Source organism: Prionailurus bengalensis, chromosome B4, assembly GCF_016509475.1.
Source record: "Prionailurus bengalensis isolate Pbe53 chromosome B4, Fcat_Pben_1.1_paternal_pri, whole genome shotgun sequence".
NCBI classification, from domain to species: Eukaryota; Metazoa; Chordata; class Mammalia; order Carnivora; family Felidae; genus Prionailurus; species Prionailurus bengalensis.
In genome coordinates this window covers 79,995,321-80,015,278 of record NC_057358.1, presented here as the reverse complement: position 1 = coordinate 80,015,278, position 19,958 = coordinate 79,995,321, and the positions used below count along the sequence as shown (strand labels likewise).

The 19,958-nt window shown below is 51.9% G+C and overlaps 1 protein-coding gene and 1 long non-coding RNA gene across 2 annotated transcripts; one reads left to right on the top strand and one right to left on the bottom strand.

Annotated features, from left to right (window-relative positions):
- Positions 1-3,609: 3,609 nt before the first annotated feature.
- Positions 3,610-11,616, bottom strand: HOXC13 (homeobox C13). Its single transcript, XM_043564143.1, has 2 exons — positions 10,768-11,616; positions 3,610-5,211 (listed from the first exon to the last, which is right to left on the bottom strand). The coding sequence occupies exons 1-2, from the start codon at positions 11,498-11,500 to the stop codon at positions 4,955-4,957; spliced, it is 990 nt and encodes a 329-aa protein (XP_043420078.1). The 5' UTR covers positions 11,501-11,616; the 3' UTR covers positions 3,610-4,954.
- LOC122473499 lies at positions 10,828-14,573 on the top strand. The gene is made up of 3 exons (XR_006294677.1): positions 10,828-10,939; positions 13,416-13,492; positions 14,142-14,573. It is a non-coding gene; the product is annotated as an uncharacterized LOC122473499 (long non-coding RNA).
- The last annotated feature ends 5,385 nt before the right edge of the window (positions 14,574-19,958 follow it).

The following is a 19,958-nucleotide window of genomic DNA, read 5'->3' as shown; positions in this document are numbered from 1 at the left end:
GAGCCCAGGGCCTGGTCTCCGCGACCTCGAAGCTCCGTAAGGGGTGAGGACTACCCGAGTGCCCTCTGCCCCACAGCCAGCGGCTCGCAGTGACCATGGCTTCTCGCCAGGCCTAGCCCTGGGGAGAGGCCAAGACATGCATGGGGTCTACTCTGCCCAGCCATCCACTGCTTCCCAAATCCAAGCCCCAAGTCCAGGGCTGGGAGGGGGTAAAGGGGGGGGTGCGCGGGCGGACTGGGGTGGGGGCAACCGGCCCAGGGGACGGGTGGAGGTTGGAGACTGTGCTACGAATCTCGAGGCTGGGCTGGAAGAGCGGGAGTCTACTTACCTTTGGAGACAGAAGAGGTTCAGAAGGGTGCGGGGCGGGGATTCTCAGCCTCTAGAAACCTTCTGGATGCCCCCTCCCCAAGGCCGCCGCGGGCCCAGCCTGGTGTCTGAGAAGGGCGGGGCGGAGGAGGCGGAGGGAGCGGCCAGCGGTAGGCGCGCGGGAGCTGAGTTGCAGAACATCTCTGGAGAGGCCGCCTTTTATGGGCGTTATTAGCGCCCCTGTCTAGACTGGAGACGACACCTCCTCTGTGTGTAAACAGAGGCGGCGGGCCCTGGCGGGAAGGGGGATGGCGCGTCAAGGGGGCGAGCGGCCCTCCCCTTCTCTGGCCACCGGAAGATCAAGGCCTTTTCCACCCTGCCCCCCTTCCCTGTGTTCCCTGTGATGTCAAGGTCAGAAAGACCTAGTCACGGTCAAGGCTAAAAGAGGAAGAGCCTGGTTGGTTGTGAAAAGGCTCTGGCCCCCTCCTCCTCCCAGAAGCCCCTCGCTCCCCAGGGCCCCTCAATCCTCCACCAGCACAGGTCTGGATACACATCTGCCCGAACCAGCACTGGGAGTTTTTTTGAGGGGTGGGCTCCCGACACCATTCAAGTCGGACACAGGTGGATCCTAGGGTGGGGAGCTCGTTTTTGAACAGGGGGACCTGCCTCAGGGTTCCCAGCTCCAATCCCTGAAAGATGGAGACTGGCCCAGGGACCGCCCCTGCCTCACACCCACACTGGCCTGCTGACCCAGCCGCCTGTGGATCAGCCTCAGGAGCAGATGGTCTGGAGACAGTCGTGGAGGGATCTCCCTAAGAACTACTGGCCTTGCTCTCTCAGGTGGGTTCTTGGCTGTGGGACTATCGGCTGAAAGGCCTATTCTCCTGGCCCTGGGTCTGGGGACTAAGATGTGGGTGGGGAAGGGTTTTTCCCCCAAGCCCAGGAAAGGATCTAACTGAGACTTCCCTGGCAGCCTGGTAAAGTGACCTCCAGATGGAGAGTCCTGTGGGGTTCCCACCCAGCCAGGTTCCTTAGTCCTGGCCTGGGGGACAGGGGGAGGCATGGGGAGTGGGGAGTGAGACTGGATCATGAGAAAGATCGCAGGATCCTCAGTCCCAGAGGAGAAAGGCTGTTGTCTGTTTCCAGGGGAAACAGCCCTTCACACCTCCTGTATCCCCTTGCAACCTAATGTGTATCGCAGCCTCTCACACCAACACTAGGAGACTGGCCTTGGGAAGAAAGGCTACTTATAGATTTGAATACAGAAAAGAAAACACACCCTACACTCTGAGATAACAACATTCCTACTTACATGCTTGCACACACACAAGGGGCAGTGAAGGCTGAGGAAATTCTCCACTCGTCAAAAGCTCTACACACACACACACACACACGGCTGCACACGAGTGTGCACATGCACACATACACCTTCACAGGAATGTCTCACTGAGTCCCCAAAGACAATGCCAATTCTTGGAGGAAGAAAAGTTAAGGGACCGACACAATCAGGAAAAGAATAATACATCTTCCCAACTTGGCCTCCCCAGAACACACACTCACAGGATACCTGTCTCGCACAGGAATGGCCATTCTCATGCTTGCTTACTCTCATGAGAGAGGCATCTCCAAAACAGATCCAGGCACGATAATCCTCCAAAACTCATCCAGCCACATCTAATCCAGGGCGGGAGAGGGTCCTAAACACCCTGGCACACTGGGGCTCCCAGGGTCTCAAGGAACTGCAGTCTTTGCCTGGGTTTCCAGTGTCCCCAGGAGTCTGCATGAGCTTCCTCCTTTTTTCCATCGCCCCCTTCTGGGGCCTTACGGAGGGTCCCTCTGTGTGGGAAGACTCGCTCATAGGTGTGGGTTTGCATGCAGGAGTGGAGAGATCCCTTGGAGAACTCCAGACTTCTCTTTTCCCCCAGTCTCCAACTTCCACTTCTCTGGCTGTCATGGGACTAGCCAATGTACCCTTAACTCAAGAGGGATGGGGGACCATATCAAGAGAGCCCCAGGCTTCTTGTCTACTCAGTCCCTTTTTCTGACACACATTTAGTCTTCGCCTCTTTCCACCTCAGGAGAGACTCGGGGTTCTGGGAAGAGGTTAAGGTGGTGGGTGGGGAGATGGAATTCAGAACCAGCCTTATTCCTGGGAGGTTCACCTATTCCCCCCTAAACCCCCCACTTCCCAGCATGTGATTCTTTGATGGCTAACCCGGAGTTGAAATGGAGTAGAACAGGACCAGGACCGGCTGCCGCATCAGTAGCAGAGGGTCTACCAAGAGTGAATTCGTGAGGCTCTTTGTGAGACTCCGTGGCGTGTGTGTGTGTGTGTGTGCGTGCATGTGTCTCACCACCAGAAACGTTTATTTAAATAAAATTGTAAGAATTTCAGCCATTGGGCAAAGGGAGATCGGAGAACTCTGATTTCCAACCCAACGCCTCCGGTCTTTCTGTGTCTCAGGAGAGAAAAAAAAATTATATATAAATAAAAATTGCTGCAGTAAAGATTTAATCTGAGATAACATTGTTTTAGGCTATACTGCTTTTTAAAAGTCTCTTAACCTGACAACTTAACGATCTCATTAACTCCGCCAGATAGGGAGATAGGCACAGAAGGACGCGACGGGGGAAACAAATTAGTGGCAGAGTCCACGCGGCTCCTGACTGCCTGGAAGACTGTGGTTCCCAGCAAGGCTGGAGAGGGAAAGTGGGGTGGGCTTAGTGAACTGCAGGACCAAAGGGTCCTATCGGCCTGATGTCTGGGCATAGATTGATGGAAGACAAAAGAGAGCAGCCCAAGAATGCTGAGCTAGCGGGCTACACGCCATCAGGACAGGCTGTGCAGGCCCTTCCTAGACCCAGCCCTGAACCGGCTACCCTTCTGGGGGCAGGAGGGCCCCTACCACCGTCCGCTACCGCCACAGCATCCAGCTCCAACTGGGTGCTCGCTGCCTTCTCACCTCCTAAATCCAGGCCTGACCCCCAACTATTAACCGGAGGTCAGTACTTTTCTCACTCACCTGCTTCCGGGCCTTCCCAGTTGCTAATCACACCCGTTTCTTCCCAACATACACTCATCTATTCTGAGGATGGCGTTTTTCTCCTGTCTAGATCACGTCAACAACCCAAGTAACTCACTTTAGAAATGTAAGCGGAACAAAATAGGAGTTTGGAATTTACCCGGCTGGGGGTGATGTCTACACTCCTCCCCTTGCTCGCCCGGGCTGAGTCAGGGTATCAGGGATGGCCCTGACGAGCAAGCGGACAGAAGCGCCTTCAGAAGGAATCTGAGCGATAAAATCAAGGCAAAAAAAAAAAAGATTTTATTTTAAAAACAGGTTTGTGGGGTTCTTTTTCTTTTTGCATTCAGTACGTTGTCATTCAGACATCACAATACTATATACAGATACACACATTTTAAAAAAGCCTATTTCTGATGAACATTTCAAAAGAACACTGTTTTGTAATGCACCAGTGGGAAGGGAGAAGGTGAGGGGCCTCCCCCCCCTCAGCAGTGAGTTGGCCTTTGAGGAGGGAAATGTTAGGCGGTGTCTATATTAGCTGGTTAATTGGGGGCTGGTTATTTTGGCCTTCTGGAAGAAAACTGCTTTCCTCTGGACAACCAGTAAAAGTGAAAGTGTGAGGCTGTCTCCTCAGCTATTGCCTCCATGGACGGGCAGCTGGAGAGGGCTGTGCTGGGGGACCCACTCTCCATCCCATTGGAAGAGAAGTTTGTCCTTTCCTTAGAAAAACGTTCTGCTTCTGTGCCTGGCCTGATCCCCAGTAAAGAGAGGGAGAGGGAGAGAGGAAGGAGACAGAAAGTGAGAGAGAGAGAGAGAGAGAGAGAGAGAGAGATTTAGCAGCGTGGTTGGGGTTTCCATCTCCTTGGATCTCTGCACGTTGATGGAGAGCAGAACACAGGAGGCAGTGGGGACTCCGGAGAAATTCAGCTTCCTGGTTGAGGTGGGGGCGGGCAGTTCCCCCACCAATTCCAGCTTTTGTTGAAACAGGGAAGAAAGAAAACCTACCCGCTGTCTGTACTCCAATCACGATGCCAGATCCCTAACAAGTATCATTAATATTAACGCGACTTTTAAAATATGCACAGAAAATCTTAACTGGGAAATCTTGCCTAACTAAGGAGCGCGGGAGGGACTGGGAATAGGAGGAGGAACTGGGGGGGATGGTATGAGCTCACCAGGTCCTGCACCGAGGCCCCACCCTCAGGAGGGTCATCAACCTGCCTGGGCAAAGGATGAGGCAAGAATGGGGTCATTCGGAGTCCCCCAACCCTGCTTTGGTTGGAATGATCGGGCTCTCTGCTGCCATTAGGTTTTCTGGCAAGCCAAGGTCGAGGGCAAAGGGATGTGGAGGCAGTTAGCCTTCCTCCCACAGCCCACCCACACCCACCTCCAAAGTTGTAGAGGCTAGTAGGTCCCATCTGCATGGGGGTGGGGGTTGAGGATGGGGTGGGGAGCAGGGGGCTGCGGAGCTCGCCCTCGGATCCTCTCTGCCTCCCGCGACGCGGTTACTCTTTCTCGTTAACATTAAATATTCGTCCGCACCGGCGAAGCGTCCATCGGTGGGTTCGGTTATGGTACAAAGCGGCGACATAAATAGATGGGGCGGGTGGCCAGATGGGCGGTCAGGTGGAGTGGAGATGAGGCGCTTTCGATTTGCTGACCACCTTCTTCTCTTTGACCCGCCGGTTCTGAAACCAGATGGTGACCTGGCGCTCCGAGAGGTTCGTGGTGGCAGAGATGCGCCGGCGCTTCTCTTTGGTGATGAACTTGCTGGCCGCGTACTCCTTCTCTAGCTCCTTCAGCTGCACCTTGGTGTAGGGCACGCGTTTCTTGCGCCCTCGCCGATAGCTGCTCACCTCGGGCTGTAGGGGAACCACGTCTGGGGGGAGAGAAAGAAGGCGGGCGGCGGGAAGTGAGTCGTGTGTCTGGACCCTGGACCGACCAGGCTGTGCGCCCAGGTCGCACCACCGTGTAGGCGCAAGGTTGCGGCAGGGATTCCAAGGGGACAGAGGGATTGCCCCCCAGTCCTTTGTGCCTCTGTTATGAGCAAGGCCACCGCTAAGGCGAGGTCACGGGTGTGTTGCCCCTAATGCCAACTTGAAAAGAGGGGAGGGGGCGCCAAAAACTTGGGAATCGAAATAAATAACATTTTCAGGCGATGTTTAAAAAATAAGTGCAAAAAAATCCATGATAAACAAAATAACAAATTTTAAAATAAACGTGGGACCAATAGTACTGACTTTTTTCTTTTGCCTCAGGCTCCAATATGGCTCTGCACAGCACTCATTATGAGACTCCTGTACCTGTAAAAGGGTCCCTACAAATTCCATCCTGGTCTGAGGGTCTAGAGGATTGCAGGTATTCAGGGAAATTCCTCCTTCCTGCAGTTAGATTATTTGGGCAACCATTAGTATAGACTGTGTGCCATTATCAGGGGAAAATGTTCTGTTGTGTGTTTGAGGGAGAGCATGGCTGAGAGACAGCTTCGGTGGGCACAGGCCACCAAGTGGGGCCTCATGCCTTTGGTCACTGCCTCTACCCTAGGAATCGGAGACCTGTACGAACAGGTAGAGAAGAAAAGTATCCAGGTGAAGCCAGCCTGCCTGGGAGCCCATCGCTCTAGAAGTCCAATGTGGTGAGCCATTTAACGACATCCAAGGTAGGAGGTCCTGGACCTGAGTTGTAGGGCATCAGGCCCCTGGAGCTAAGGGGTCCACACCCCAGGGACTGCCCACCAAAGGAAGTACCAGGAGAGACCTCTGGGCTAAAACCCACTGTTCACATAAGTCTTCTACAAAAAGAACTCAGTGCCCCTCCTCTTGCCCCTACAAGCGTCCACTCACCAAGACAGCAAATTCTGCTCCAAAGACCTCTCCTCTCCATTCCTCCAAAGTTGAGGGAAATTGTGGCCATCGCATGCAAGAACACTAACCTTAAACCCTAAGTACCTTGTTATCCCAACCACTGCTAGTTCAATTTCTTTATGCTCTGTGAATTTCCCAGGAACTAAGAACAATATATTTCACTTATATCCCCCTTCCACTCCACTCTCATCCCTGTTAATAAAAAGGTCATGGCAACACTTTCAAGGGGAAGTGGGGAGTGGGGGGGGGACTATCTGAATAATTCACACCTCAATTTAAGAAAAATGTCATTGTTAGACTTCTTCAGGTAAAAGCCAATGATGAGGACTGAATATTTGAGCCCCCCCCCTTCATTCTTAGTGCCCTTTGGAAATAGAGAGGCAGTCCAGAACATAGACACAAAGCTCTTCCTGAAATGCTTGTTCTCACCCCACCCTCATAAAACACCTTCTCTACACCATTGCCATTGGGTCTGCTCTCATCCAGGAATACTTGTCTACACAGGCTGGAAAGAGAAGAGGGTCACAATCAAATGCAGCGGGAAATAAAGCACTCAGGAAGAATATGTGAAAAGCGGGGTTCCAATGGCCTGGTTTAGCTGTCTTCATGATGCCAATTTCTCAGGAAAATTGTTGGACTTGTCACCTGTGTTTGCCTATGTAGGAATGGGCCAAGGCTTTTTAAAAAAATCTGAAACACAAAACAACTTCACTTTCACAGAGCTCCTTTGGGTTAAAAAGGATTTTTTTTTTTTGTACAAGATAATTTTTAACCGTCTCTCAGTGCTCAAATCTGTTTTACTCTTACAGATGTAGCCACGATTCAGGAGATGGGCGATTCTGGGACAAGAGTAACACGAAGACAGTAAGTAGTGATACCATGAGGTATCTGTCTTAAAAAAAAAATCCTTAGAACATTTTTTTCAGGTTTATGTTATTAACCCCAACTTACAAGAGGAGGAATGTGACGCTTAGAGTGGGTAAAATGACTTAAGAAGCAGAGCCAGGTTTTAAGCCGAGATTTTCTGACTCGACATCATGATGTAGTAAGTTCTGAAATGGAAATAGCGTATCTTGTACAATCCAGCTCCAAAATACCTCCTTTTCACTGGAGAGCAAAATGAGATAAAGTGGGTTTGGGTTCCTGAATTAACCAGCTAATTGTCCCTGATTTTTTTTACCTCATTTTCTCAAAATGCTCATAGTTACCTTCCCAGTTTTGGATCCCCTAAACCCAACTCTAAATTTCTGATGAGGGTCAATCAACACAATCCTTAAAAATCCGTTTTGAAACACAGGTAACTGGTCTAAATTGGTTATTTTTCTCTATAGGATGCCGAGGCTTGATTTGCCCAAGTTTTTAATGGATCTGACCAAAATGTTGGTTGTTTTGGCCTCCTGGAAAAATACGTTCAGTCTTGCCTTCTCAAAGAAGCCTCCTTTAATTGTCCGCTGTCTTGTCTGGAAAGGAATTGGGATCCACAGATGTAGAAACATCTGGAAGTTTAGACCTCGAGTTGTGTCTATGCTGCCCAAAGTAAGTAGGGGACTTGGTTATTAATTTTACGATCAGGCCTTCCCTAACCTCCCTCCAGAGCATCTACACACACACACACACACACACACACACACACACACCACTTCATACCTGAGGATCTAACAGACACCTTTGAAAAGTGAATAAAAATCAGATCAATGCTCAGCTCTAGCTTACTCTTGGGGTCCTGTGTATGGTTCCTACTGCCCACTGGCTCTTGACCACCCACTCTTACAACAGAGCTCTGTGCCCTGTAGAGGACTTTGTCCAGCTAGGAATCCTAGCTCCTCTTCTCAACCATAATCCAAAGCTTATCAGTAGGGACTTCCAATATGACCCAAAGAACCCACTATTTCATTTTATTGGTCTCCCCTAATCCTATCTGACTCTGTCTCTCCCTGTCCTCTCTGCCCCCCACTCCCCATTCTGATTCTATCTTGGAATTTTTGCTGATTCTCTTCTGGAATTTTTGCCTCTCTCTGTTTTAAAAAAAAAAAAGTGTCTATCTCACCATAGGAAGGGAAAAAAAAAAAAAGAGCAATGAAACAAGGGTCTCTATAATTGGGGGAAGGAAGAAGCCACAACACATCTTGGCCCTAATTATCTGGATCTTTCTGAACAATTGCCTCCATATCCCACACCAGCCCAGACTGCCATAGATGAGGTTTCTCAGAGCCAGAGGCGTTAAAGAGAGACAGTAGTGTTTATGCCTAGATGCTGCCGGAAAAAACCACAATTGCATAGACAGAGTTATCTGGAAATCTCACTACTTCTAAAAGATCTCTGTGTGGGTAGAAAGGTGGAGGGTGTCTGAAGATAATTTCTTTTTCATCTGCTTTTTTGCCTGGACGTCTGCACTCACGGAGATACACCAGCCTGGTTCTATTTCTACACAGGGAGTGTGTGAGCCCATAGCTGCTGAGAAACAGTGGGTTTTATATCCATTTCCATGCCGTAATTTGCAAGTGTATTAAATCTCAATTGGGCTGTATTTTTTTTTATTTCAAAGATATTTTTCTCTAGGAGGCTATGATCAAAAAGTGTTTATTCTGAGCAGTTTCCACCCCCCCCCCCGCCCCGGGAATCTTTAAGATGTATATTTTGCTCAAAGATATTTCTGAGCTTTTCTCCAATCCTTCACCCCCACCTCCCTCCACATACACAAGGATGCCAGAGTATCCTTCTCTTCACCTCTCTAAGCTAAACCCATTGCCCATTGCTCTACACCTGTGCCTCTGCCCACAGTGGGCCAGGTGGCCATCTGCTCCCCTGCCCCTTGGCCCCTTAGCATGGCCTACCGGCTCCCCCTGCTCCAGGAATTCCTGCTGGACCCCTGTCTCCAAAGGAGTTTTCCATTTGGGTGAGATGGAGAATTAAAGGGCCGTCTCTCTGTAATACATGATTGTATACTTACATGTGAATTGCCTGTCGCCTAGAAATGTGTCATCATGTGTTTCATATTAGGTAGTTAATAACAGAAATTATTCTATAAAAATATTATGGCCAATACAGAGTCGGTAACGCATGATACCAATGTACTAAAATTCTATCATCCTGCAATCTTTCTTTTGGCAGCCAGAAATGGGGTGTTTAGTGTGGGTCCCACCCTGATATTCAGTTGTGTTATACTAAGTAATCTCATAATATTTGCAAGAATGTTAGTTTCTACAGTTTTTAACACCATTCAGTGATTTTTTTTTTCACCATCTGCCCTTTCCCCAATCCCGGATGCAGAGGAATTTCAGGCCCACCCTTAGGAGGTCTTCAGATCTATAATTCCCGGTGAAAATGTCCCTGGGCTCACATGTAGAGCTGGGGGCCCCTTTACATAGTATGGGGAGACATTTGTGGCTTCTCTGGGCCCCCCAGGACTCCTGTAGGCAATAGAATGGAGCCAGTCAACCCTCTCCCACCAGGCTCTGCATACAACTAGAGCAGACTTAGGCTCTGGATATGTAATTTGTCAGCGCAGTGCTGAATCCTAAGCTCCTGATGTGAATTTGACAAACCTGGAACTGACATTTCTCATCTGGGGAGTGGTGAGGATTGCAGGATCCCCTCTGGTTCAGTAATAGCCTCAGTTGAAAAAAAAAAACAAAAAAAACAAAACAACAACAACAACAAAAAAAAAACAGGACACTGGTAAATCCCCAGCACACACAGGCAAAGACTTAGGGGTCCCTAACCCGGGCCTGGATCCCAGCTCTATCCAGCACAGGTCTTCCGTCCCCTACTTCTCATCCTCATTCCCCTTTTTCTGTGTTTGAAACATAGAAAACTCTCTTTCTCCCCCGACATTTGGGGGAGTTGGTGGGGGAACACCCACAGGATTTGAGCTCAGTATGCCAGAGAGGCAAAGAAAATTTTCTATCCCTGGAGAGAGATGCAAACTCCCTTTTCTCTACACCCTCTCTAGAGATTTTAGTTGGGATCCCTTCATGATCGGGACATTCGTGGCCGAATTCTTAAAATAAATCAATGAAAGAAAATATTCTGCATTTCTTTAGAACCGGCAAATTAGACCCCTATCCAAAAAAACAAAAACAAAAAAACCTGTCTAGTGCCTGAACGATCTTGAAAATTCAGGCGAGGTAGCTCTTATCCACACCCCCCCCCCCCAATTTTTCGGTGAGTTGAGGGTTTTGTCCTGGTGGTTTCAGATTCCAAAGCACCCAAGGCCCACCCCACCCCCATTCCTGGCTGGAAGCGGGCTACGGGGGGCCAAGAGCCGCGCGTGAGACTGGAGCAGGCTGGGGGAGGAGGAGGCGAGCTCCCTACCAGAGCGGAGCCGGCGGCCCGGCGATCGGGCGCCTCTGATTGCTTCACTCTCGGCCGGGCAGCTCCGGGGAACGTGTCGGAGCAGATTTCTTCCCCGGCGCATTCCTCAGCGCAGCTCGCCGGGCCGGCTCCATCGGCAGCCCAGCAGAGCCGGCGCGCCGGAGCCAGACGGCGGGGGTGGCTGAGGCGCGGAGCCCCGGGGCAGGCGGGGCGGGGAGGGGTCCCTGGCGACGGCGGCGCTCGGGCCCCTTCCTTACCTGGAAAGGGAGACTTCCAGAGGTGGGCGGACTGCGACTGCTCCTTGGAGCAATACACCTGACTGTCCCAGCCGTTGGAGAGAGCCCAATGCTGGTAGCCTTCGACGGGGATGAGCGCGTCGTGACGCGGCTCTGGGTGCCCGCTGATCCCAGGCACCACCGACACGTCCAGGTAGCCGGGCATCGCCTGGTAGGAGCTGGCGAAGCTGGGGTAGAAGGCGAACTCCTTGGCCCTGGAGGACAGGTCGTCACCCGGCAGGGCGCCCGATGGCTCCGGGTATTTATCACCCGGGTGGTAGGCGCAAGGCTTTTGCTGCAGGTTCACGTTGTGCGACAGGCGGCAGCCGTAGTAGCTGCCACCGAACGGGTAGCCGTAGCCCAGGGTGGCGCTGGACGAGGTGGGGGGCGCCGGCGGCGGGGCGCACTGGCGCGCAGCCTCTGGGGCCGGGATGTCCGTGTAGACGGCGCCCTGTGGGGCGCCCAGGGGAGCCGGCGGGCGGCCCAGCACGGGGTGCGGAAGCAGGTCGCGGCAGTGGCTGGCCGGGCAGCTGCTGCCCAGCCCGTCCATGCTGGGGGCTTTGCCGGGGCTCGCTCCGCTGCAGCCGCCCCCCGCGCCGCCCGCGCCGCCTCCTCCCCCGCCGCCTCCTCCGCTGCCGCTCTCCGCCGCGCTGTCCTCATAGACGTACATAAGGCTCTCCGGCCAGCGCGGATGCAGGAGCAGCGAAGTCGTCATGACATGATCTGCTCGAGCTTTTTAAAAACTCCACTTGCCAGAGGCTGCGAGCTAGGGAGACACCTCGCTCTCTTTTCCCCTCCCCCATCCCTCCTCCCTTCCCTCCCTTCCCCTCCCCTCCTCCTCCGGGTGCTTCCACCTCCCTCCCCACAGTCCCTCTACGCATGCGGGGACACTTCATTAAGAAATCCGCCGTCTCCCGCCCGACTCCCCTCTGCACCCCTCCCGCGCCCGTGTGACGCGACCGGTGCACGTGACGCCGGAGCCAGGTCTCCTGGGGTTCCCACCCCTGGCGGTGGGGCGGGGCAAAGGGAAACTGGTCTCTTCTGATTGGCTCTCAGGAGGGGCAAAGAGGAGGGAGCTGGGAGATTTAAAGGGACAGGGCAACGCCCCCCTGGCAGGCCCGAGGGAGGGAGAGGGAGGAGGGGGAGGCTGAATTTGGCCGACGCAAAGGGGTCTGGAGACGCTAGGACTGTTCCTGGGCGCCTCCCTCTAGGTTTAGGTTTAGATCGTCTGTGGGGAAGACCGACCCCCACCCCAAAAAACGATCCCTGGGACTGGATTGGGGTTGGGGCTAAGGATAGGGGAGAAACTGATTTTTTTCCTCTCTTAATAGATAAACTAGACAGGCGGAAGCGCGCGGGCAAGGCGTGGGGAGCCCTGGTTCTGGCCCTGGCATAATCCCCTGGAGCTCACGGATGGAAAGAACCTGACACCGCGCACCGAGACTTTGGTGTCGGGATTGTATTTCCACTTCCGACTTTCAGCCACTTTCCCCAAAGCCCGGGTTGTCTGAGAGGGACCCTTTCGGCTCCTTGACCGCAGGGCAGAGAGGGCTGGGAGGATGTGATAGCCCCAACCCACGACACAGACACACACACACACCACTACATGGAGGGGGTGGAGGGATGCTCTCAGGGAAAATGGAGAAAGAATGAAGGGAGGAAAATGAGAGCAATAGAATAGACTGATATTTCAATGTACAATAGAAATAAAAAGCCTCAGAGAGATTTTCAAAGAAAAGGGCAGGGGCGTGGGGGGTAGGGAGTGGGGGAAAGATACGGTCTAGAAAAGCTAAAAAGCCCGTGATGAGAACAAGAGCAAGCACTCTCAGGTCGGTGTACAAAAGGAAACGTGGAAAGCGAGACAGGCGGCGGAGCTGCCCCTTTGGAGGGATCCTTCCCAGGCACAACTCAGTAAGACCCCAGAAGGACCGACCTAAGCCCCGGGGCCCCGTCTCCGCCCTCCATGGCCTGGGCTGATCGGCCGAAGAAGGCCGAGGGGCAGAGCCAGGATCAACACAGTTCTCAGCTGGACAACGCCAAGTTTAGCTCCCACCGCTTTCTTGGGGTCGCTCCTTTTTAGTGTGGAGTGTCTTCATGTTTAAAAATTGCCCCCTATTTCAAAGAAAAAACTAGTACCAACTTCCTGGGGTTTCCCCCCCCCCCAAAAGCTCCCCTCCTCCTTCCCAGTCTCCAGACTTGGGTTTCCTATGCCTAATTTAGCTCATCAGTAGAGTCACCCCTTTCCAGAGCGCATCTCCGTGGAATTGAGCCAAGTTCCCTTTCAGCACAGGGCCTCCCTGAGGAGAAGAGGTAATAAAGAGAGAGGAAAAGAGGGGAGAGGGGCTGCAGCATCTCCCTCTTCCTTGCCACTGCCACGGATTTTAAATGCTGGGTGCTCCTGTCCAGACAGCACACAAGCGGGGGCCGCGCGGTAGCCCCAGGCTAGTCCGGACCCACTGGATCCCTCAAACCTGAGAGCAGATGCCAGGTTTGTACTGAGATCTGGCCCACTGGCCGCCTCCTTTCTCCCTGTAAGGGGAAGGTGGTATTTGACGATGGAGAGCGCCCTGGGGTCGGTGAGTTAGGATGAGAACCGAGTAATCTTTATCAGTGTGATCTTCCTCCGGCAGGGTCACCTCAGCGACTGAAAAACAGGCTTTGGGCCGGGCTGGCAGGAGGCGCAAAAGACAGGAGGGAGGCTTGAAACGTAAGCTGCCTTCGCTTGAAAGTGTGTTGAGGGCAAGGATGGTGGAGGGAGAGGAGGGGAGCCAGGGGAAGGTGGGGTCTCGCTGAGAGCCGGCTTTAGGCTAGGAATCTGGCTCCCCTGCCTCAGGGTCCAAGGTCAAGGTAAAACAAGGAGCGCAAACAGGGTCTGGCCAGTCTAGACTGGGTCGTGTGACCTTGGCCCCCGTCGGCCTGCTGCCTTGCTGCTGTGGGTGGGTGGTGAGGAGGCCTGCCGGCTGGCAGCCGCAGGTGTAGAGGTAGTGCGGAGACCCAGGCTTCTCCTCCTGTGAAGTGGAGAACCCGGAGCTACGTGGACCGGGCTCTGCGGGGCCGCCAGGAGAAACAAAGAGCCTGAACCGCCCACCCCATTCCTGGGGCTCCCTCCCCAGTCCAGGACTGCTCTAGCTCAATGCCAGCCGCCTCTTCCGCGGACCCGGACCCAAAGACACGCTTCCCCCAGCCTTTGGGAGTAGGGGGCAGAACGGCGGGAAGGATCTGGGTGCAGGGCGGCCCAGCAATAAATAAAATTAATAGTATGTTCTTTTCCAGGTTTATGTAAGGACATTAACTGTTCCTATTGCAGTGAGATATAGATTTAATTAACCCGGCAATTTTACAATTCCATTTATTAGGGGCACGATGCGGCCAAATTTTAGCGACGAGAGGAGAGGGAACCAAAGTCTCCTTCATCAAGAAGACCAGCCAAAGAAGATGTAGGCCCCCCAAGAGATCTGGGGGTGTGGGAAGGCTGGAGGAAGAGAAAGTCTAGGGCTACGGGGGTTAAAAGCGTCCGGAGAAGTGTCCGCATACTCTGAACCATTCCCGGCTCTTCCGCTGGGTTCCCCAAGACATTTCGCGCCTGAAACTGGTTCCACGACAGGGGCGCGCCGGGAGCGGGGAGGGAGGCGGCTGTGCAGGCGCCTTCGGGCGGGCGGTGAAAAGTAAAGCCTGGTTGGTTAATTAACTTTAAGCCTGGGGTCGCTTCTCCCTCCTCCCCCGAAAAAAAAAATGTGGATCTCGCTGAGACACAAATAAAACCAAATTAAACACTCCAGGAGAATGTGCACCACTGGAAACGTAGTAATTACATCTCCGAGGCGATCCCGCCCTAGAAAGCCGGGCGCTGAAACCCTCGGCCCGGCGCTCGCCAACCCCCCCCCCCCCAACCGCACCGCCACACCTCGCCCGCCGGGCCGCGTGGATGGGGCGATGGAGCTGGACTGTGGAGGAAGTTTAGAGGAAATCCAGAGAAAGGAAAAGAAACGTGACTCCTCCGTCTCTCGCCGAGCTGCCGGTGTGGGAGTAAAGATAGAGCGTTTCATTAAATCAAAGGAAAATGGAAAATAGCCCCTCGGCCCCCGTCGGGAAGACCGGGCTCCGCTCTGGGGCTCCGCTCTGGGGCCTCTTTCTCAAAGGGACTTTTTTTTTTTTTTTTTTTTTTTGTCAGGGCTGGGCGGCGGAGCCACTCCGTCCTCTGCTTCCTCTGGAGACTGAGTTCCAGGCTCAGCTCGACTCTGAAATTCTTCTTTTCTAAGTCTCTAACATACGAAAGAGATATTCAGTGTGCCTTCTCAGTGAAAGTGCGTGTGTGTGTGTGTGTGTATGTGTGTGTGTGTGTTTGCTCCAGGCCCGTGGATTTGGGTCCGTGTGCAGGCTGTATGCACTGTTCCAGCTCATGCCCTTGTGGACACAACCCAATGTGTTCATGAAGACACCTAGCTCTGGCCAAAATTCTCTGTATGCAAATAATGCTCTCTACTGGTCTGTTTCTCTCTCCCTATACACATTTCATTTGCATGCCCATCCTAGCTACCTACGCCTCCCCCCAGGAAAACACTAGAAAAATGAAGAGGCAAATGTTTGTGCCTTTCTGAAGTTGAGGCTGGAATTCCTGGCCCACTGTATTAAAGACAAAGTCTGAGATGTAAGCTGGCAGCGCCTGTGGCAGGAGGGTGCAAGCTTCAAGGGCACATTTGAGCACTGGGTGTAGCTTAAATGCCAGGCTGGGGAGCAGGGGGAGAGGAATGAAGTTGACGTGTCCCCTGTTTCCAGATTCTTCTTTCTGGAAATTACGCCTCAGTTGATTCTCCTTTCTCTTCCCCTTAATTTCCTCTGTTTCTTTCATATTCCCCAGGATTAAAAAAAAAAAACCAAAAACTTGAAGCTCTTAAGCTCCTGCCCCCCACCCCGTTGTTTTTTTTTTTTTTTTTTTATGGGAGAAATTCCAGTTTAAAAAAAAAGGAGGGGGTGGGTTGAGGCTGCTGGAGAACAAAGAGCCTCACCACCATGGGGTCTGGATTCTGGCCCAGACTGGGGGCCTTGGTGGGCGGGCATAGTTTGGGGGGCCCTTCCCTGTCCAGAACACGGGCTGGGCTGCAGAATGGAAAAGGAGATTTGTGGATGACAGAGGACATAGGGCTTGAACTATCCAGGAAAGAAAGGGATGTTCTGGATGGAGAGGCCACATAGAGGAAGGGTTTGGGGAGTCAGAGAAGGCCTATGGGAAGGCACCCCTGAGTGTGTGTCTGAGTGAGACACATGCAGAGAAAATTCCTGGTGGGTTGCAAAGGTGAAGCAGGTGAAGAAGGAAAGAAAAGTGACTGACCCTGAAGCTCCCTGGCCCAGCCCAGTCTTCTCTTCTCCTTTTTCCCTCCACCTCTCTGGGCTCTGGAAGGTTTGGGATGACCCAAGGAGTATGGAGACACAGATGCCACCTCCCAGGCACCTGGATCCTTCTGGAACCTCCTCTACTTTATTTTTTCCACCCCCACTGCCTGGCCTCAGAAAAGGGCCACCCAGACCTCTCCTCCCAGTATGGGAACTCACCTCCTGGACAGTGGCTTCCATCCTGGTATCTTCCATTTCTATTCTCCCTCCCTGGGCCCCCAGCTTGAGGGAAGATGAGACCAAGATGGCCGAGCATCACTTTGCTCCTAGTTTCTGGGTTTTCCATTCTCAAACCCAACCTTGCCTTGCTCAAGACCCCATTCACTTCCCTCTTTTAGACATGAGGGAAATCCACTCCCTTCTGCTGCCAACTTAGGACCTGTGGTGATGGCCCCGAGTTTGGGGAGCCATATCAAACATTCCTGTCTGGTCCTGCAAGGATCCACACAGTAGTTCGGGTTCAAGCTGTTATCACTGATCTTTTCCTGGATTCTCCTCCAGCCTGCCCACAATTGTAGACCCTTCCTGGTGGTGCACTGGAGTGGGTAGGGAGATCAGCCCTGTCCATGGAGAACTGTCAGGAAACCTCCTCCAGTGGCCTCCGGAGTCCCTACCCCAGCCTCTTTCTTCCACCGCTTCCCAGGCCCTGCCCTCCCAGCCTGGGCAAGCTCATCTCAGAACCCCTCCCAGCCCTCCTCATCTTCTCCTTCCCTAGGGTCATCTCCTTTCTAATCTTCATCCCTCCTACTCCCTTTTCTCTTTCAGCAACATCTCAGCCTGTCACTTGCCCTCTCCTCACCTTCCGCCAACAAAAGACATTCAGAGAATTAATATGGAGTTAAGAAATTCACAAAGTATCTCCTTCACCTTCTTGCCTCCCCAGAGCCCCTACCCCTACCCCATCCTCTGTTGTGGGAGAGAGCCCTCTGTGCCCATCCCCTCCCCCCCAAACACCTCCCCCTTTTAGGAAGCCCTTCAGAAACAGACAAATAAAATCTCTCCTGGTTTTAGGGCCTGTCTGCGAGGGAAGTCCAAGTTCATTTTCAAGTTAGACAAGGGAGTGAGGGGGGTGGGGAAGAGGTGGAGGAGTGTTTGCTGGGAGCTGGGTTTGGCTTTCTTGCCGAGATCTAACAAAGGCCCCTTTTGGTCAGAAAGCCAACACACCGAATGCTTGGAAAAGGCATTTATCACTTTCAATAATTTCCTCCATCTTTTAGGGTTTAGATTTGGGGCTTCTAGAAAGGAGGCTGACCAGTCTCTCTCCCTCTCTCTTTTTCTGTCTGTCTGTCTAACTTCCAGTTACTTTAAAAGAAGCTATGCAGAAGCTATAATTTTTTTTCCTCAGGACAAGGAGGGGTTGTGGACCCCAACACATCATTCTTCTGTGTCAAAGTGGACTGTTAAACCTGTCCCAAAGAATGACAAAATATAAAAGAGTTGAAAGGTTAGACATTTCACCTCTAACTAGGTGACAGACCCCCTTAATGCCACCGCTGGGAAGCGGAATATGGTGGAACCCTAAGAGGCAGATGGCGGAGGGTACATGTACATTTTATCAGGAGGATGGGGGGGAAATTGCACCCTAAATGGATTACAGCCTCATTCTCCACATGACCAGACACTTTCAGAAGCCACAGAAGAACATAGAGTCTCATCATTCTAATTTGAAAAGAATCAAGCAGGAGACAAGTAACTAAAGGACCTTCAGAAGATGCTTTATCAAAAGAAAGAAAATGTAATTTCCCCCATCTCCAACAAAGATGGAAGTGAAGACCCAAGGACTCAACCAAAGGGGCAGGGTGGGGGGAATAAACCACTCTTGGTCAAAATAGCCAACCTTGCCTGAGATCTGTGGAGCAGAAAGGCAGGAGGGAGTTTGAGTGTCTGGGTCCTTGGAGCAAGATTCCAACTGGTGGTAATTAATTCAATCTTCCTGAAAAGATGTAATGTGGTGCAGTTTTAGTGACTGGTGGGCAACTATTGCTAGGATGATATCCTTGGGGAGAGTCTGCTAGACTTTCCTTCCCTCACTGCTTCCTCCCTCTCACCCAAATTTCCCTTCCCTCGGGAAGTATTTTAGGATCACTTTTTCTTCTCTCTCTTAGTTGTGGTGTTGCCTTGTACATTCAGCAAAGTTGATGAAATCTAAAGAACCAGAAAGAACGGGAACATCCATTTTCTCTCTTTCCCAAAATTACCACACTTACTTGCATAGTCAGGGAAAAGTTAACTCCAATAAGAAGAGATACCTTTCAAGGCAAAGAGACCACCCCATGCTCCTCATACTTGGTGAACTTCAGTATTTCCAGGGAGTCTGACTGTTGAGTCCCGGCTTTTGGACACTACTGGACAGTTAGTGCCCGTGCTGGGGAACATGTGTTGTGATGGGTGTGTATAGTGCTTGTATAGCATGGAGACATTTACGGGTTAGTCATGACAGGGGTGCCAGTTGGGGTGGACCGATGGAGTGGGTAGGGGTTAAAGGAAAGGACGTGAGCTTGGGGAGACTCTGTGGACCCACCAACTCCAGCTGTCCCCAGAGGTGGCCTTCCCTCCTTCCTCTAAGCCACCATAAACAAATGGATGTGACAAAAGACCATCCTCAAGGTTTGCAGAGATGCTTTCTTAAGGCATGGGGAGGGAAGGACTTGTGCAATTCCTTGCCTACTCTGAAGCCTTAGGAAGATCCTTTTCTGCCAGCATCTGCGTTGTGACTTAAAATATTTGCAACTCTCTTTTCAATGCTTGGCTTATTAATGAATTTCCCTCCAAAGAAGTAATACAGATTTATTTATCTCTCCTCTATTATGGACCTATCATCTTCAGACAAGTAAGCACATAATAGATGCTTTGTTAGGTGTCGAGGGAACTTTAGATAAATATTAACACAAGATATGTGCTCTCAGATACCCCTATCCAGATAATTAAGTAATCTTTGTTAAAACTTTGAAAATATTTCCCTTGATTATGAAACATAGTCACGTTTAATTTTTAAAATATGAAGCCTTTAATTGTCTTTATACCCATGCTGATATGTGTGTCTGGGAAAGACCTACGGTTTTGTGGATAAAGATATACGTGGGCACAGACCTGTTTATTAATTCACTTCCACCGGTGTTTTCTCTGATGCAGCTAGCTATTAAGGGGAAATGGTATTCAAGCATATGTAAGGCATAAACGCTTTTTTACAATTTTATTTTTAAGAGGGAATAAAGACCCCAGGTGTGAGGCTACCCCGGAGCAACTTCGCAGTGTGTGATTCTCAGATCCGTCCCCCACCCCTCCCCAGCTATCACTTAGCGGAATTCCGCGCCTGCGGGAAACCAAGTTGCCCTCTCGCCAAACTTGGCAGAATCCTGGCGTTGACAGGGTTCCTTCAGCGCATTTTTTTTTTTTTTTCTCTGCACAGATTTTAGGAGATTCGGGTCACTTCCGGAGCCTGGATGGTGAGTCCCCTCGGCCGGAGCAGTCACGGCCGCCTGCCTCCGCCGGGAGCCCGGCGCCAAGCCTCTGACTCCTTTCCCTTTTCTCTCTGGATTGCTCCCAAGACCTGGAGAGTTCCTTGGTTTCTTTTAACAGGCTGGTTTGGGGGGGTTGTTGTTGTTTTGCATGTAGTAATTATTGAGTATTTGATTTCACTAACTCTGGCCAAGCTGAAGCTTGGCGAACGCCGCTTGCACACAGGACAATAAATGGCCGACATGGGAGGACCGCGGGATGAGCGCCCGCATCGGGAAGCGCCCCCTCCACTCGCCGCGGCCGGTCGGCCGGATCCCTCGAGC